The 12,956-nt window shown below is 34.8% G+C and overlaps 2 protein-coding genes across 5 annotated transcripts; both read left to right on the plus strand.

Annotated features, from left to right (window-relative positions):
• Positions 1-1,443: 1,443 nt before the first annotated feature.
• Positions 1,444-4,971, plus strand: LOC115976060 (alpha/beta hydrolase domain-containing protein WAV2-like). 2 transcript variants are annotated; one of them, XM_031097151.1, is made up of 7 exons: positions 1,444-1,655; positions 1,813-1,891; positions 1,989-2,043; positions 2,158-2,274; positions 2,900-3,061; positions 3,595-3,838; positions 4,650-4,971. In XM_031097151.1, the coding sequence occupies exons 2-7, from the start codon at positions 1,833-1,835 to the stop codon at positions 4,667-4,669; spliced, it is 657 nt and encodes a 218-aa protein (XP_030953011.1). In that variant the 5' UTR covers positions 1,444-1,655; positions 1,813-1,832; the 3' UTR covers positions 4,670-4,971. The 2 variants fall into 2 exon arrangements, with proteins under 2 accessions (XP_030953011.1, XP_030953012.1); XM_031097152.1 differs by having other exon boundaries at positions 1,445-1,655; positions 4,547-4,971.
• Positions 4,972-7,294: 2,323 nt separating this feature from the next.
• Positions 7,295-12,222, plus strand: LOC115976059 (PHD finger protein ALFIN-LIKE 4-like). 3 transcript variants are annotated; one of them, XM_031097148.1, is made up of 5 exons: positions 7,296-7,662; positions 7,787-7,819; positions 9,184-9,412; positions 10,132-10,267; positions 11,646-12,222. In XM_031097148.1, the coding sequence occupies exons 1-5, from the start codon at positions 7,566-7,568 to the stop codon at positions 11,904-11,906; spliced, it is 756 nt and encodes a 251-aa protein (XP_030953008.1). In that variant the 5' UTR covers positions 7,296-7,565; the 3' UTR covers positions 11,907-12,222. The 3 variants fall into 3 exon arrangements, with proteins under 3 accessions (XP_030953010.1, XP_030953008.1, XP_030953009.1); XM_031097149.1 differs by having other exon boundaries at positions 11,649-12,222; XM_031097150.1 differs by lacking the exon at positions 7,787-7,819 and having other exon boundaries at positions 7,295-7,662.
• The last annotated feature ends 734 nt before the right edge of the window (positions 12,223-12,956 follow it).

Raw genomic sequence — 12,956 nt, forward strand, 5'->3', positions numbered from 1 at the left:
TCTCTCTCTCTCATTCGTTTGCTGTTGGTGTTTGTTTCAGAGTCTTAGGGTTTGGTTGTTGCGATATATCACATATACATACATATAGGAGTTGCTTCCCTTCGATTCGAGTTCTCCAGCTCGAATTGGAGCATTCGGCTTTTGTTTATTTATTTTGGAATTTTGAATTTCGTGCAAGTGAGTTTTTCGAAGAGTTAGGTCGCTGTTTCACTGAATTAGGGTTTTGTTGTTGTTAGGTTATAGGAATTTAGTGTTTAGAGTCGTTGAATTCTAGTTGGAGTGTGTTAGGTTTTTGTTGTTATAGCTTTTTAGGGTTTGGGTTTAATGGTTGTACCTTTACTTAACTGTGGAAGATGAGAATTGATGAGCGCAAATGGGAATCCCTTTACTTACAAGCTTGTCTTAATTTTTAGACTAGGCGGAATTTTGAATTTTCGCATTTCATTCCAAGTGACTTTTTCGAATTTGAAATGATTTTGTTTTATATATATATATATATTGTTGAAGAGTCTGAATTAGGGTTTTGTTGTTGTTGTTGTTGTTAGGTTATAGGAATTTAGTGTTTAGATTCGTTGAATTCGAGTTCTCGAGCTGGAATTGGAGTCTTCAGCTTCTTCTTCTTTTTTTCCCCTTTAATTTTTATGTGTAGTGAATTTTGGATTTTGAAATTCAGTCAAACTGAGACTTTTGAATTTGAAGGAATTCAAGACGATTTCTTCTTCTCTTAATAATTAGGTTGTTGCAGTGTGTTAGGGTTTCATTGTTATAGGTTATAGGAGTTCAGTATTCACTGTTCAGGCTTCATTTCATTGTATTGGATTCAAGTTTTCAAGCTAGAATTGGAGTATTCCTATTTTATTTTATTTTTAGTAATTGTTTAATGTTGAATTTTGGATTTCAATATTGTTGAAGAGAAATTTGGAGGAAATTGACATTTTTTTTTGGTTGATGTGGAATTGAATTTTAGAATTCGAATCTCGTTGAAGTGAGAATTTCAAAATTAAAGGAATTTGGACTGAATTTTTGCCCAGATTTTGGACGATTAAATGCGGTTGGTTTATAGGATTGGTTGGAATGATTGGATTCTATTTTTGTTGTGATAGCTTTAGGGTTAGGGTTTAATGGTTTTACCTTTAACTGTGGAAGATGAGAATTGATGAGTGCAAATAGAAAACCCTTTACTTACAAGCTTGTCTTACTTTTTTCTTTTAGGTTTTGATTGAGGCAGAGTGACTTCTGGAATTATGTGTGGATTTGAAGTGTGAAGTTCAGAAGTGATGTCTACTTGAGTTTCGATGAGATTTTTGTAAAATTAGCTTGTTTCTATGGTTTTTACTTATGGGGAGATGTGTGTTGCGCTATTATTGTTGCACTCTGTGTCAGCTTTTTCCTTGTCATTAAAAAAAAAAAAAAATACAAAAAAAAAATGGGAAAAAACACTGGGTACTGGAGGAAACATCCAGAAATGATTGGAACATCAAAATTATGGATTACTGGTGTAGCATATATTAATCATGACCTGAAATATTGCTGTTAATTGTAGAATCCATTATAGACAGCTGTATTCTATGTTAATTATGCTTTTCAAGGCTTCTGAGTTAGTGCCTTTTGTTTTTCAGGTCCAACCATTTTATTCTTCCAAGAAAATGCGGGAAGTATCCTAATAGTCATAATCATGGCTACTAAAATTTAGGGAGATTTACATCAGATTGCATATGTTATTTTGTATCTCTCAATTGGTACTTTGTCCTGGTTTTATTTTATTTTTTACTAGGTTCAGTTGCTTTTGATGTTCCTTGACTATCGCCTCAGATATTGCCCATCGTCTCGAAATGGTCCGCATAATGATACAGAGGTTGAATTGCAACGTTTTTATGCTTTCATACCGAGGGTATGTGCTGTGTTATTTCATGAGTAGCTGAAACTGGAATAGTGTCTGTGCCGTTTGTTTGACTGAATTAACACTAATGCTTCATTTATCAACACAGTTATGGAGCTAGTGATGGATATCCTTCCCAGCATGGAATCACAAGGGATGCTCAGGTTTGATTTTTGGTCAAGATATCTTCTTCTTCTTCTCTTTTTTTAACTTCCAAATTCACCCACTTAGATTTGATCATTGTTCTCAAATGGCATGGCTTTCTTTCATTTGGTTAGGCTGCATTGGATCATCTTTCTCAGAGGACTGACATTGACACATCTAGAATTATTGTTTTTGGAAGGTCACTTGGGGGTGCAGTTGGAGCTGTGCTTACCAAAAACAATCCTGACAAGGTATTTTTGCAGTGAAATGGTGAACCAGGAATCATGTTGCTAGCTCCAAATAGGCAAATATTATAACATAATGTCTTTGTTGTGTCTAATAAGTTGATGCCATATTACTTATATATAAAAATGGAAATATTGTCGGTGATATATTTCTGTAGTTAGCATGAGTTCAATCATTGTAGAACATATGGATATAATTGCCAATCTGGTTGTTTATTTCTATTGGGATTGCCAAACTTTATTTTATGCTCACTCTTATGTCATTCTAAGTTTCCCTTGCCTTTTGGTTGCTCAAGTAGCTTTATTATGTCTCTTGTCTGTGGATATAGTAAACTTGATGATCTTCTCAAACTGGTGTGCGTGTGTGAGAGAGAGAGAGAGAGTGAGAAGGGATCTACACAAACCAGTCTCTTCATCATGATTTTTTTGGCTAGCACCTTCATAATGTATATCATCACATCAATATTAGATATATTCTCACTAAATTCTCGATCCCTGATTACTTTGTCCAATTCCTTGTGATATTTGCAGCTTGTTGCAATAAAATTTCTGTTCCAATTGCCACATCTCCTTTTCTCTTTTGTGGACTTTTTTGGGCACATTATTTTTCTGGCCTGACTCTGTGTTGCAGGTTGCTGCAATAATACTGGAGAACACTTTCACGTCTATTCTTGACATGGCTGGAGTTTTATTGCCCTTCCTGAAGTGGTTCATTGGAAAAAATTCAAAAGGTCCTAAAATTCTTAATTTTCTCGTACGATCTCCATGGAGTACAATTGATGTCGTTGGCCAGGTAAGGATATGTCTTGGTAGAATCTCCTGCTTTGCGTAACTAACTTTTATGTAATGTGTTGCACATACATAAAGGACTTGAATGGTATGTCATTGATTTGGTTGTCACCTACGTAAGTTTTTTGTTTTTTTGTTTTTTTGTTTCACCCTTATGAATGTGAACTATCATGATATATGATTGAGCATGCACCGTACTTGATCCTAAGCGAAGTTTATCCTTGATTGTTTTTTTATTCTAAGCAGGCATCATTTCAAGATTGAATAATGCAGTTCAAATATTTCAGGACATTTTAAAATATTTTCAACGCATGCACCAATGAAAATTTCTACAAATTGCCCAATCTGAAATTTAATGCCTGTTAGATTCTGGCATCAAGAAATATTTCCAAATTTCATGCACAACATCTGGAAAAACGAATATGTTCTGTGCTGCTCTTTGTGCCCTTCTTTCCCTCTATCCTTGCCCTAGTTTTTCTTCTCCTTCTGGTTTACAAGTTTATGTGTCAGTCTATAATTCACCTTTCGTAACTGTAGATTAAGCAGCCAATCCTTTTTCTTTCTGGATTGCAAGATGAGATGGTTCCCCCAGTCCACATGCAGATGCTGTATGCTAAAGCAGCTGCTCATAACAGGCGATGCCTCTTTGTGGATTTTCCTAGTGGAATGCATATGGATACTTGGCTAGCTGGTGGTGATCATTACTGGAGAACAATTCAGCAATTCCTTGAACAATATGTTCCAGAGAAAAAGGAAAATGGATCATCTGGCAATAACAATGGTAAAGTTTATGCCATAAGTTCTCCTGAATTTCTAATGTTTTGAACCTTGCCTCTTCCCTTCCATAAAATAAGAGAGAGAGAGAGGAGCAATGAGGGAAAATCAGAGAATTGCGTGTTATTTGATTAATTGTTTGTGGCCTCTGATTTAGATTCTTCAAGCTCTGTTAAGTGCATTGCATGACCTGGGATATATCATGTGTTTTGTCCAGTAGGCTGGAGTAATACAGTTCAGTTGAGTTTTAAAACTCTTAATGGTTTGACCACGCACAAGCTAGCATATTTGTTTAGTTGTTTTCTTTAATTGCACAAGCTTTATAACATGGTATATGGCATGCGTTGATGGCCAATTTAAGGGTTTGCTATCTTGTTGTGTCCTGACACCTGAGCATCATCATCATGTCTAACCAGTGTTCCACTCGATATAGTTAAGCCTGAAGAGTGGAAATTCTTGTTGTCTTAAAACTTAGACCTCATTTTATAGTAATTTATTCTCCTGGATTTCTGTTGTAATAAACTGTTCAGTTTCATTTAATCTATATGCTACTTCATAAGTTTTTGATGTCTTATAAGTGAGAAATCATTAAGCCCCTCCAACCTCTGCATTTTGATTACTTTTTGTGATCATTGTTTTGGACACAAACAGCAACACTTGCACTCGTACTTAATCCTTTTTGCACTTTTTCATGGTTGTTTTATTCTGCTTCCAGATTCTAAGGCGAGCTGATTCGTTGACATGCTGACTTTTGAGATGTTATCGATTGGTTCACCCAAGGATTCAAAATATTTCTACATTTTTTTTTGAAGTTGCAGCAATTGATAGCTTTCTGTGAGGACTAGCTGCTACCAAGACCTGCTGCAACCACCCAGGTGTTCCTCGAGGAGATTTTTTTGTAGGTTTTAAGAACTTAAGAAGAGGTAGAAGAAATGTGAATGCCCTTTGGTATACTGTGCGACTTTGACATAAACATTAAATACCTAATTAGTACTGACTGATTCTCATTGTATGAGAAATAAGAAGTTGCTGTCAGTGCAAATATATATCCTGAGTTGATGTGCTAGACTGTTGTATTCTAGACTGTTATATCTCTTGTTCTATGATATACTCATATTGCTCTGGCAATTGTCAGTTTGACTTGCGGAGTCCTTATTAGAGTGTTTCATCTATAATAATTACCTTCATTGCTAAATGCACTAGTTCTTTAGTCCTGCTAGTGATGTTAGCCAGTAAGTTGACATAGAGGTCCCATGTCTCTACGAGCAGTCTTCGTTCAAGACTTTGAGCTTCAATTATGAGATGGGCCTATTGTGCCTATATTCACCGTAACAAGATTCTTTGTTGGAAGTCCTGATCCCTGAGATTGCACTTGACTGGAAGAGTGAAGGTACAGCACCTTCATCTACTGCTATGTTGAACACAGTTATTATTAGCTAGAGAGAAAATTTTAGAACTGAGTAGCTCTCTCTCTCTCGTTTTATTAAGTGGGTATATGGCTGGTGGACAAATTTGGGAATTTCATTGATGAGAAAAGAAGAGGCTGACGTTGCATAGACAGGCATTGTTAACGAAAGCAATGAAAGAAGGCATTGTGGCCATTCAATTATATTGGACCATGGAGAAATTGTTTAGTTACTTTGTGGCACCTCCATTTCGTCATATGGTATCTGCTGGGACCGACTTCCCTTGATGTACACTCAATTCTGGGCTTCCGAGCCCCTCAACCAATGCATCATTAATAAAAAAATGGCGTTGTTTCTCTTCCATGTGACGATGCTATAGAGATGGGCTCGCTCATGGGCACAAAACCTTTCACATTTCATCTTAAAATTTTATAAGTAATTTTTTTTTTTTTTTGAGAGAGATTTTTTATTTTATTTTATTTTATGTAATTAATTGTGACTGTAACATGAATAAGGTGGTTGAATTTATGTAAGAGTATTGTTGTTCTATTTATAACTTTGGGAGAGGCTTCTGTGCAGTGGCTAGTTATATTGGACACGCTAGGATCTGGACACATCTTAGCATCTCAACCTGTCTAATGGAACTGACCATTGGATACAAGCCCAACCTTATAACTTTTCACCAAAACAAATGACAAAAGTAATGAAAAAAATTTGTATCTCCAATTGAGATAGAATTAATTCACATGACATGAGTGTTTATGAGTGTTTACTAGTGGTAGTGGTTTTTGTTTTTGGATAAATAGAATGTTGGGTAGATAATTACCTTGAAAAGCTTTCTTGAATAATTAATATAACATATAAAAACACACTTTAACCTAAAGGGTTTAAACTTAATGCGTATGTATTCAATTATGTTATATTAACTTCTCATTTTTCTACATAAAAAAAAAAAAAAAAAAAAAAAAAACTCATTCTTCTCATTATTATTAACGTAGGACTTCACTTACACGTATATATACCTAACAATCTCCCTCTCACGTCTAAGCCCAATGGGGGATGTCCTCAATTATGTTATATTAACTATTCTTTTTTCTCTTCTTAACATGAAATTTCATTCACACGTGTATACCCAACATAAATATAATTACATACTAAATAATAATATGATTTCCTCATAGATTGAATTCATGCCTTTTCCCATGCTTCCCTCAGGACTTGGGAGAGACTGTATCTTGTGCGCGCGGCCTAATTCCTATGGAGCATGGCTCTCAAAGCTTCCAAGTCCCAACGAAATCATTTTTCTACTTAAGGAGACATTAAGTTTGCCCAAATGGTGCAGAGTTTCTAGTATTTAATACTTACTACTAGTGGGCCAAATGTGTAAAAGTCCATTCGGCAATTCTCATCTTGAAGGCTATATATATGTATGTATATGTGCGAGTATCGCTGTCCTCCTCTAGGATCGATGTTCTCCAAAACCAAAACAAGCGGTGGTGCTCGCTCCGGGTCCGGTGCTCCAAAACAAAGATTTGATCAGAATACTAATACAACTACCACCGGAGCTCAAGAATATTTTGTTTCTGTTCGGGTTGCAACGACATGTCAGCAGCTACGGATCTGGACCCCACGACTTCCCACCCCCAACGACCCACAAGGCGATCTATTAATAGCCGTCCGATCCAACAAACGCTCCCTTGGATCGCACTCAAATCTAATTGATGGAGACACGACACAAAGTACGTAGTACCACCACCACCGGTTTTCAAAAACTTAACCAACACCTGCATCGCACGTTAGCATTACCTACATCCCACAATCTCTGTCTTCCTCTCCACCCGACCGGACCTCTCTCTTCACGCAAAATCCAATTTCAAATTTCCATTTAAATCCGCTTCTCATAATATATATATATATATATATATATTAAAAATTAAAAAACCCACACACAATCATCAGGCTATAAACAGACGCCACGTCAGACTAACCTTAAAAAAAAAAAAAAAATTTTTCTTTTTTTTTTTTTTTTTTTTTTTGGTTCCCTCCTCCAAAAGACATCCTAAATTCCCAACCTATCTTTTCGTTCTGTTCAATTTGTAAGAAAGAAAAAATGTTTAGTTTGTTTTTTTGTTTCTCAAACTCAAAGCCTTCCTATCGCATCGTATCGTATCTCTCAATAAACACCCCTTGACAACTCTCCTATTTCCCATTCTGTCTCTCCTCTTCTTCTTCAATCTTTGTTTTTTTTTTTTTTTTTTTTTTTTTTTTTTTTTAATTTAAATTTTTTAGATTTCTAGTTTCGAAAGCGAGCTCTGGAAGAGTACGGAAATGGACGGTGGAGGACAGTACAACCCTCGCACAGTGGAAGAGGTTTTCAGAGACTTCAAAGGCCGTAGAGCTGGCATGGTCAAAGCCCTCACTACTGGTCTCCCTCTCTCTCTCTCATTTTCTCTTTTCTTTTTTCAATTTTTATTTTTAAATTTTTTTTGAGATTTTATTTTGTAATGGCTCTGAATTTTTTTTTTATTGGTTGGGTGTGATTTTCGCAGACGTTGAAGAATTTTATCAGCAGTGTGATCCCGGTTAGGGTTTCTATCTTCGCTTTGTTATGATTTCTTCTGTTGTAATGATTCTTACATTTTTTGTTGCTTCAGATTTGTATTTGCGAATTGTGTGTGTGTGTGTTTAAAACCGATAGGAAATTAGTGATTTTCCTTTACTGGTTAGTAAAAGTGTTTTAAAGTTAGTTTTACTGATGGGGTAGAAAGTTGGGTCTATTTTAGCTTTGAGTTAATTAATAATTACTATTTTTTTTTAAATTAAAATTTTTACTTATTAAAAAGAATTAATAATTACTTTTTTCTTTTTCTTTTTCTTTCTTTCCTTTATTGATGATATATATTGCTTTACAGTGTGAATATTTTGTTCGCCTATGCACTTGCTGAGTGTGTAATTAACATCATTTGCCAGATTTGTTAAGTTTAATGTTTTTGTTTGAGGAATGAATTGTGCCAAAGATGCATTTTTTATTTAATGAATTCTGGTAAATGCTGGAGTTGTTTTATATGTAAGGTGTGTTTCAAAGTTCATGCTGATTCTCAAAAAAAAGAAAAAAATTCATACTATTGGGAATTGACTATTGTTTGTTTACTTTGATTATTCACTTAATTTTTTTTTACGATTGAGAGTTTGAACTTCGTGTAATGTAAGGGTGCAATTCATTGGTGAACTTCTTCTAAGAGTTTGACTGGTTTGATATTTTTGATTTCAATACTGTTGTGGGTTTTGCATTTTCATTAATATTACTACGTTTTCTTTCTTGTAGTAATTCTATGGAGAGATGATTATCCTTTTTTTTTTTTTTTTTGCTTTATTATTTATATGATGTTTGGATATTTGAGGATCCTTAGGCAGATTCAATTGCTTTGGCGAAGAAATTGTACAATGTAAAAAGGAGTTCTGGGACAACACTAGCTTTGGACTTCAAATGTGTATATTTTTAAGCATTTCTTTTATCTTCCAATTAAATGTAAGATTAATGTACTTGTTATTTGGACTTGGTGTCTTAGTATTGAACAGCCTGAATGAATAGTAACTGTGTATTAATTCTCTGGGTGACTATGTTGGCAAAACATGGTGGTCAGCAGCTACAATTCTTTCAGTTATTCAGCTAGGTTGACCATTTTTAGGACATTGAGTGAGCACCATGGCGTTTGCTGTATCTTAAATTATGTGGTAGTTGCATCCTGTAATCCCACTTAACATTTCTTATGGAAATTTCATGTTTTGCACACATATGGGATATATTAGATTTGGTTATGGTTTTGTATTGTAAGTGATATGTAGAATATGCTAAATTAAAAAGATGACCTTTTCATTTACTTGCTGTGGCTACCTACTGCCTGTTACTGATGCCTATTGTATTTGACTGACTGGTGCCTGTCAGAGAAGGAGAATCTTTGCCTTTATGGATTCCCTAATGAACAGTGGGAAGTTAATTTACCTGCTGAAGAAGTGCCTCCGGAGCTCCCAGAGCCTGCTTTAGGAATCAACTTTGCCAGAGATGGCATGCAAGAAAAGGACTGGCTGTCTCTGGTTGCTGTTCACAGCGATGCATGGTTACTTTCAGTGGCATTTTATTTTGGTGCCAGATTTGGTTTTGATAAAGCTGACAGGTACAATCCAGAAGCTCTAGAAATTTTATATTTGTAGTAATTGTGATGATCAATGAAATTCAATAGCTGTTTATAAATCTTCTTCCTCTATTAAACTATGCCTTTTACAACTTCTGATGTTATATTTTACTTTTGTAGCCCTTATCAAATAGTTTTTCCCTTCCAATGTGATTCTTCCTTGTTTGACTTGAAAAATATGGTGTAAAGAATATCAAATAAAACAAATTTACCATTAACATAAAGGCCTCATCAGCCTCCATGATAAGGATTTCTTTTGTGTTTGCAAGCTTCCTATACATGTTTGTACTTTTGGATTTTAATTTTTGAGTTTCTCATCTATGATCTATGTGTAAGTGCTAGTGTGTGTGTGTAGATTTCGCATTCCTTGTGGTTGAGCTTTGTGTTTGTTAAATCAGTGCATGCAGCATGCGTGTCTTTTTAGAGCCTAAATCCTGTGGAACTTAGTAAAAATAGACAATGGCGCTTGATTGTTGACATTTGACATAGATTGTTGGTTTCTAATCTGTGCGGGGAACAATTGGAATGAACTCAGACAAAAAAGCAAATTAATTAATAAGTTGAAAAAGTTAGAAGTCACAATTAACTTGTATGTGTTGTCATTGAAAAGAAGCCTCAAATGTTGAGTAATGTTTGGCATGACCTTTTAGGTTATGCTTAATATTTTCTTATTTACCAATTAAAATGCATTTCTGATGCAGGAAACGTCTCTTCACTATGATAAATGATTTGCCAACAATATTTGAAGTTGTAACTGGAACTGCAAAGAAACAGTCCAAGGAGAAGTCATCAGTTTCAAATCACAGCAGCAACAAACCCAAGTCAGGCTCAAAAGGGGTAAAATAAAGATATACTTTCTTCTCATTTTGTATCTGTCACTTCTATGATTTTATCCTTTGCTGTGTCTGACAAAGAAGCTTGTTATATGCATCAAGGCTAATGTGAGCTCACATATTCTTTTTGTATGTTTCTTAGTATTTCTAATGTTAATTTTGAATGTAGAAAATGCTTGACTGTTGATAGGTGTTAATGGGATGGAGCATTCACATCAAGGATCTCAAAAAATATAGCATTTAGCAACTCAAAAAACCTACTTTATCAATTTTAACAACTCACTTTACAATTCATCCCACATCAAAGTTTCTATTTTTTTCCCATTTCATTTATAATAATATAAACAACTCATTAAAATAATAAAAAAAATCACCACTAAAAGTCTAAAACCAACCACCACAAAATCATTAAAAAATAATAGCAAGTTGCTACAGTGAGCTCTCATTTATGAGAGTTCACTGTAGCAGGATGTCAAATTTTTTTAGATATGGTATCTTTGATGGAGCATATTTTTGTGGTTTAAGATGCTAAAAATAGCTTTTGAGTGGGTTTGACACCCTTGTTGTGAATGCTACTTCCCCCTGTTTGGGGAGGGCTTGTCTGGTAAAAGGAAATTTAATAATGATGAGAACCTGTTCAGAAGTTACGCATAATTGAGACCTTTCATTTCTCATGCTGAACTCTATTTGTGCATATATTGATGCTTAAAATGCAGATCCTAGGTTAGTTGCCTTTTGTTGTTTGTGACTTTGTTCCATGAGGGATTGGATGTAGTAAACTGGATCCTTGGCTGGATGATGAATTGTAATGTTAAAGCAATTTAGTGATAAAAAGAAACTTTTAATCTTGTGCCTGTATGCACTTTGAATTTTGCATAAAGTGTCTTTGTGCAATTAATGAAGACATTCATTGAATTAGTGTCATAGACCCTTGTGATTTGCAATTTTTGTGACCAGAGACATGTCTCATCCTCATTTTTCCAAAACATGCTTTTAAGTGATTTGTTTCCACTTTTGGGTTTAATTTTTTACCTCTGTCATATAATAAGGTTTAGTTGAATTAAGTTGATTTTTAAAATGAACTATAGTTAATCTAAATGTATTCACTAATTCTCGATAATATTTCCAATAAGTGGTGCTACTTAATATAAGTTCTCTCATGTTGTTCCTGCTGAACAGTGATGCCTGTTTGCATTGAATACTTTCTAATTTTTATGTTAATTTCTTGTTAAGTTATTATATGTGGCTTAGTAATTAATTTGTTGTTCTTTTTTGATAGTTGATATGGTCTCAAATGCTTTCTTTCTTTATTTATTTTTATAATTGATATATCATTTTTATATCTCTGCTGCTTTGCTATTTGCTTTAATTGGCCATAAAAGCAGCGAGGATCCGAATCAGTCAAGTTTCCAAAGCCAACAAAGGATGAGGATGAGGTAGTGGATGAAGAAGATGACGACGAGCATGGGGAGACCTTGTGTGGTGCTTGTGGAGAGAACTATGCTGCAGATGAGTTCTGGATATGCTGTGACATATGTGAGAAATGGTTCCATGGCAAATGTGTGAAGATCACCCCTGCAAGGGCTGAGCACATCAAGCAATACAAGTGCCCCTCATGCAGCAACAAGAGAGCGCGTCCTTGATATTAAAGGGAGGTGGGTTAATTCTCACCCCTTGTTACTCATCAAAATTAAAAATTCTCACCCCTTGTAATTCTCTTATGTTGAACTCAGCTAACTATTTAGTTGGTGAGGTTTTGTGTTGTGCCATTTTAGCACAGCATATGTATTCAGTACTTTGGTCTTGGGAATCTTGTCCTTTAGACATGTTAAATATTTGGTAGTTTGCAGGTTTTGAACGTTGTCTTCTATTTATTCTTGAGTGGGATGCATATCTCCACTGTGTAAGAAAGCATTTTCCCAGTTTAAGTTCAGTAGGTTTTAATTTATCCTTGCCTTATTTCGTATCTAATTTTTTACTAGTATTATTTCAGTCTTATGTGACAGCATAGAACGTGCTTTGTAGCTTTTTGTAATACGAAAGGGTATAACTTTATCAGTGCTGTGCCTATTTCGTTGGAACTCTCAAGCGCCCTTATGAAATGCTTTTGTGACTTGGAAATCGTATTAATAATAAGTATAAACCTATTTAAAAGGTTGTCCTTCAATTGCACTAAGTAGGGCAAGAATAATTCTTTTCTATACACACAATTTTTCACAATTATTCTATGTAGCAGATTGTGATTAGATGCTTATCACTTTTACATGAACTCATTACTTTTTATCTATCACTTATTGCTTGCCACATGAGAGTTGTGGCACAAAAGGGTGTTGTAAGGACACGATTTGTGGCACAAACCTAAGATGTATGGGATCTTGATCCAATGAACTCAGTACAATAAATTTGTAAAGAGTAGGTCAAAGAATTAGGTCTTAATGAGTTGGACAACGGCTAGTATTGAGTTAAATGTCAATTAAACACAAATAAGAGGATCTGATATTAATGGACTTTCAGTCCGAGGAGGTCACCCTTGTATAAATTGATCACAATTGGATACAAAAACAATTTAGATTGCTATAGTGTTTTCTTTTTATTCTTTCAATCCTTTTCTCATGGAGAATCTCTCACATTATATAACTCCCTTAATCATACACTTGTTGATCGTCTGAGCACTTACTATACTTTCGATATTG

Source organism: Quercus lobata, chromosome 2, assembly GCF_001633185.2.
Source record: "Quercus lobata isolate SW786 chromosome 2, ValleyOak3.0 Primary Assembly, whole genome shotgun sequence".
NCBI lineage: Eukaryota > Viridiplantae > Streptophyta > Magnoliopsida > Fagales > Fagaceae > Quercus > Quercus lobata.

Bases quoted from the DNA above. Each gene is read 5' to 3' on its own strand.
- LOC115976060 (XM_031097151.1), top strand. From the start codon at position 1,833: ATGGTCCGCATAATGATACAGAGGTTGAATTGCAACGTTTTTATGCTT. The intron at 3,062-3,594 runs GTAAGGATATGT...TCGTAACTGTAG, and splicing joins CAATTGATGTCGTTGGCCAG to ATTAAGCAGCCAATCCTTTT. The intron at 3,839-4,649 runs GTAAAGTTTATG...TTGAAGTTGCAG, and splicing joins ATCATCTGGCAATAACAATG to CAATTGATAGCTTTCTGTGA.
- LOC115976059 (XM_031097148.1), top strand. From the start codon at position 7,566: ATGGACGGTGGAGGACAGTACAACCCTCGCACAGTGGAAGAGGTTTTC. The intron at 7,663-7,786 runs GTCTCCCTCTCT...TGATTTTCGCAG, and splicing joins GGTCAAAGCCCTCACTACTG to ACGTTGAAGAATTTTATCAG. The intron at 7,820-9,183 runs GTTAGGGTTTCT...GGTGCCTGTCAG, and splicing joins TTATCAGCAGTGTGATCCCG to AGAAGGAGAATCTTTGCCTT.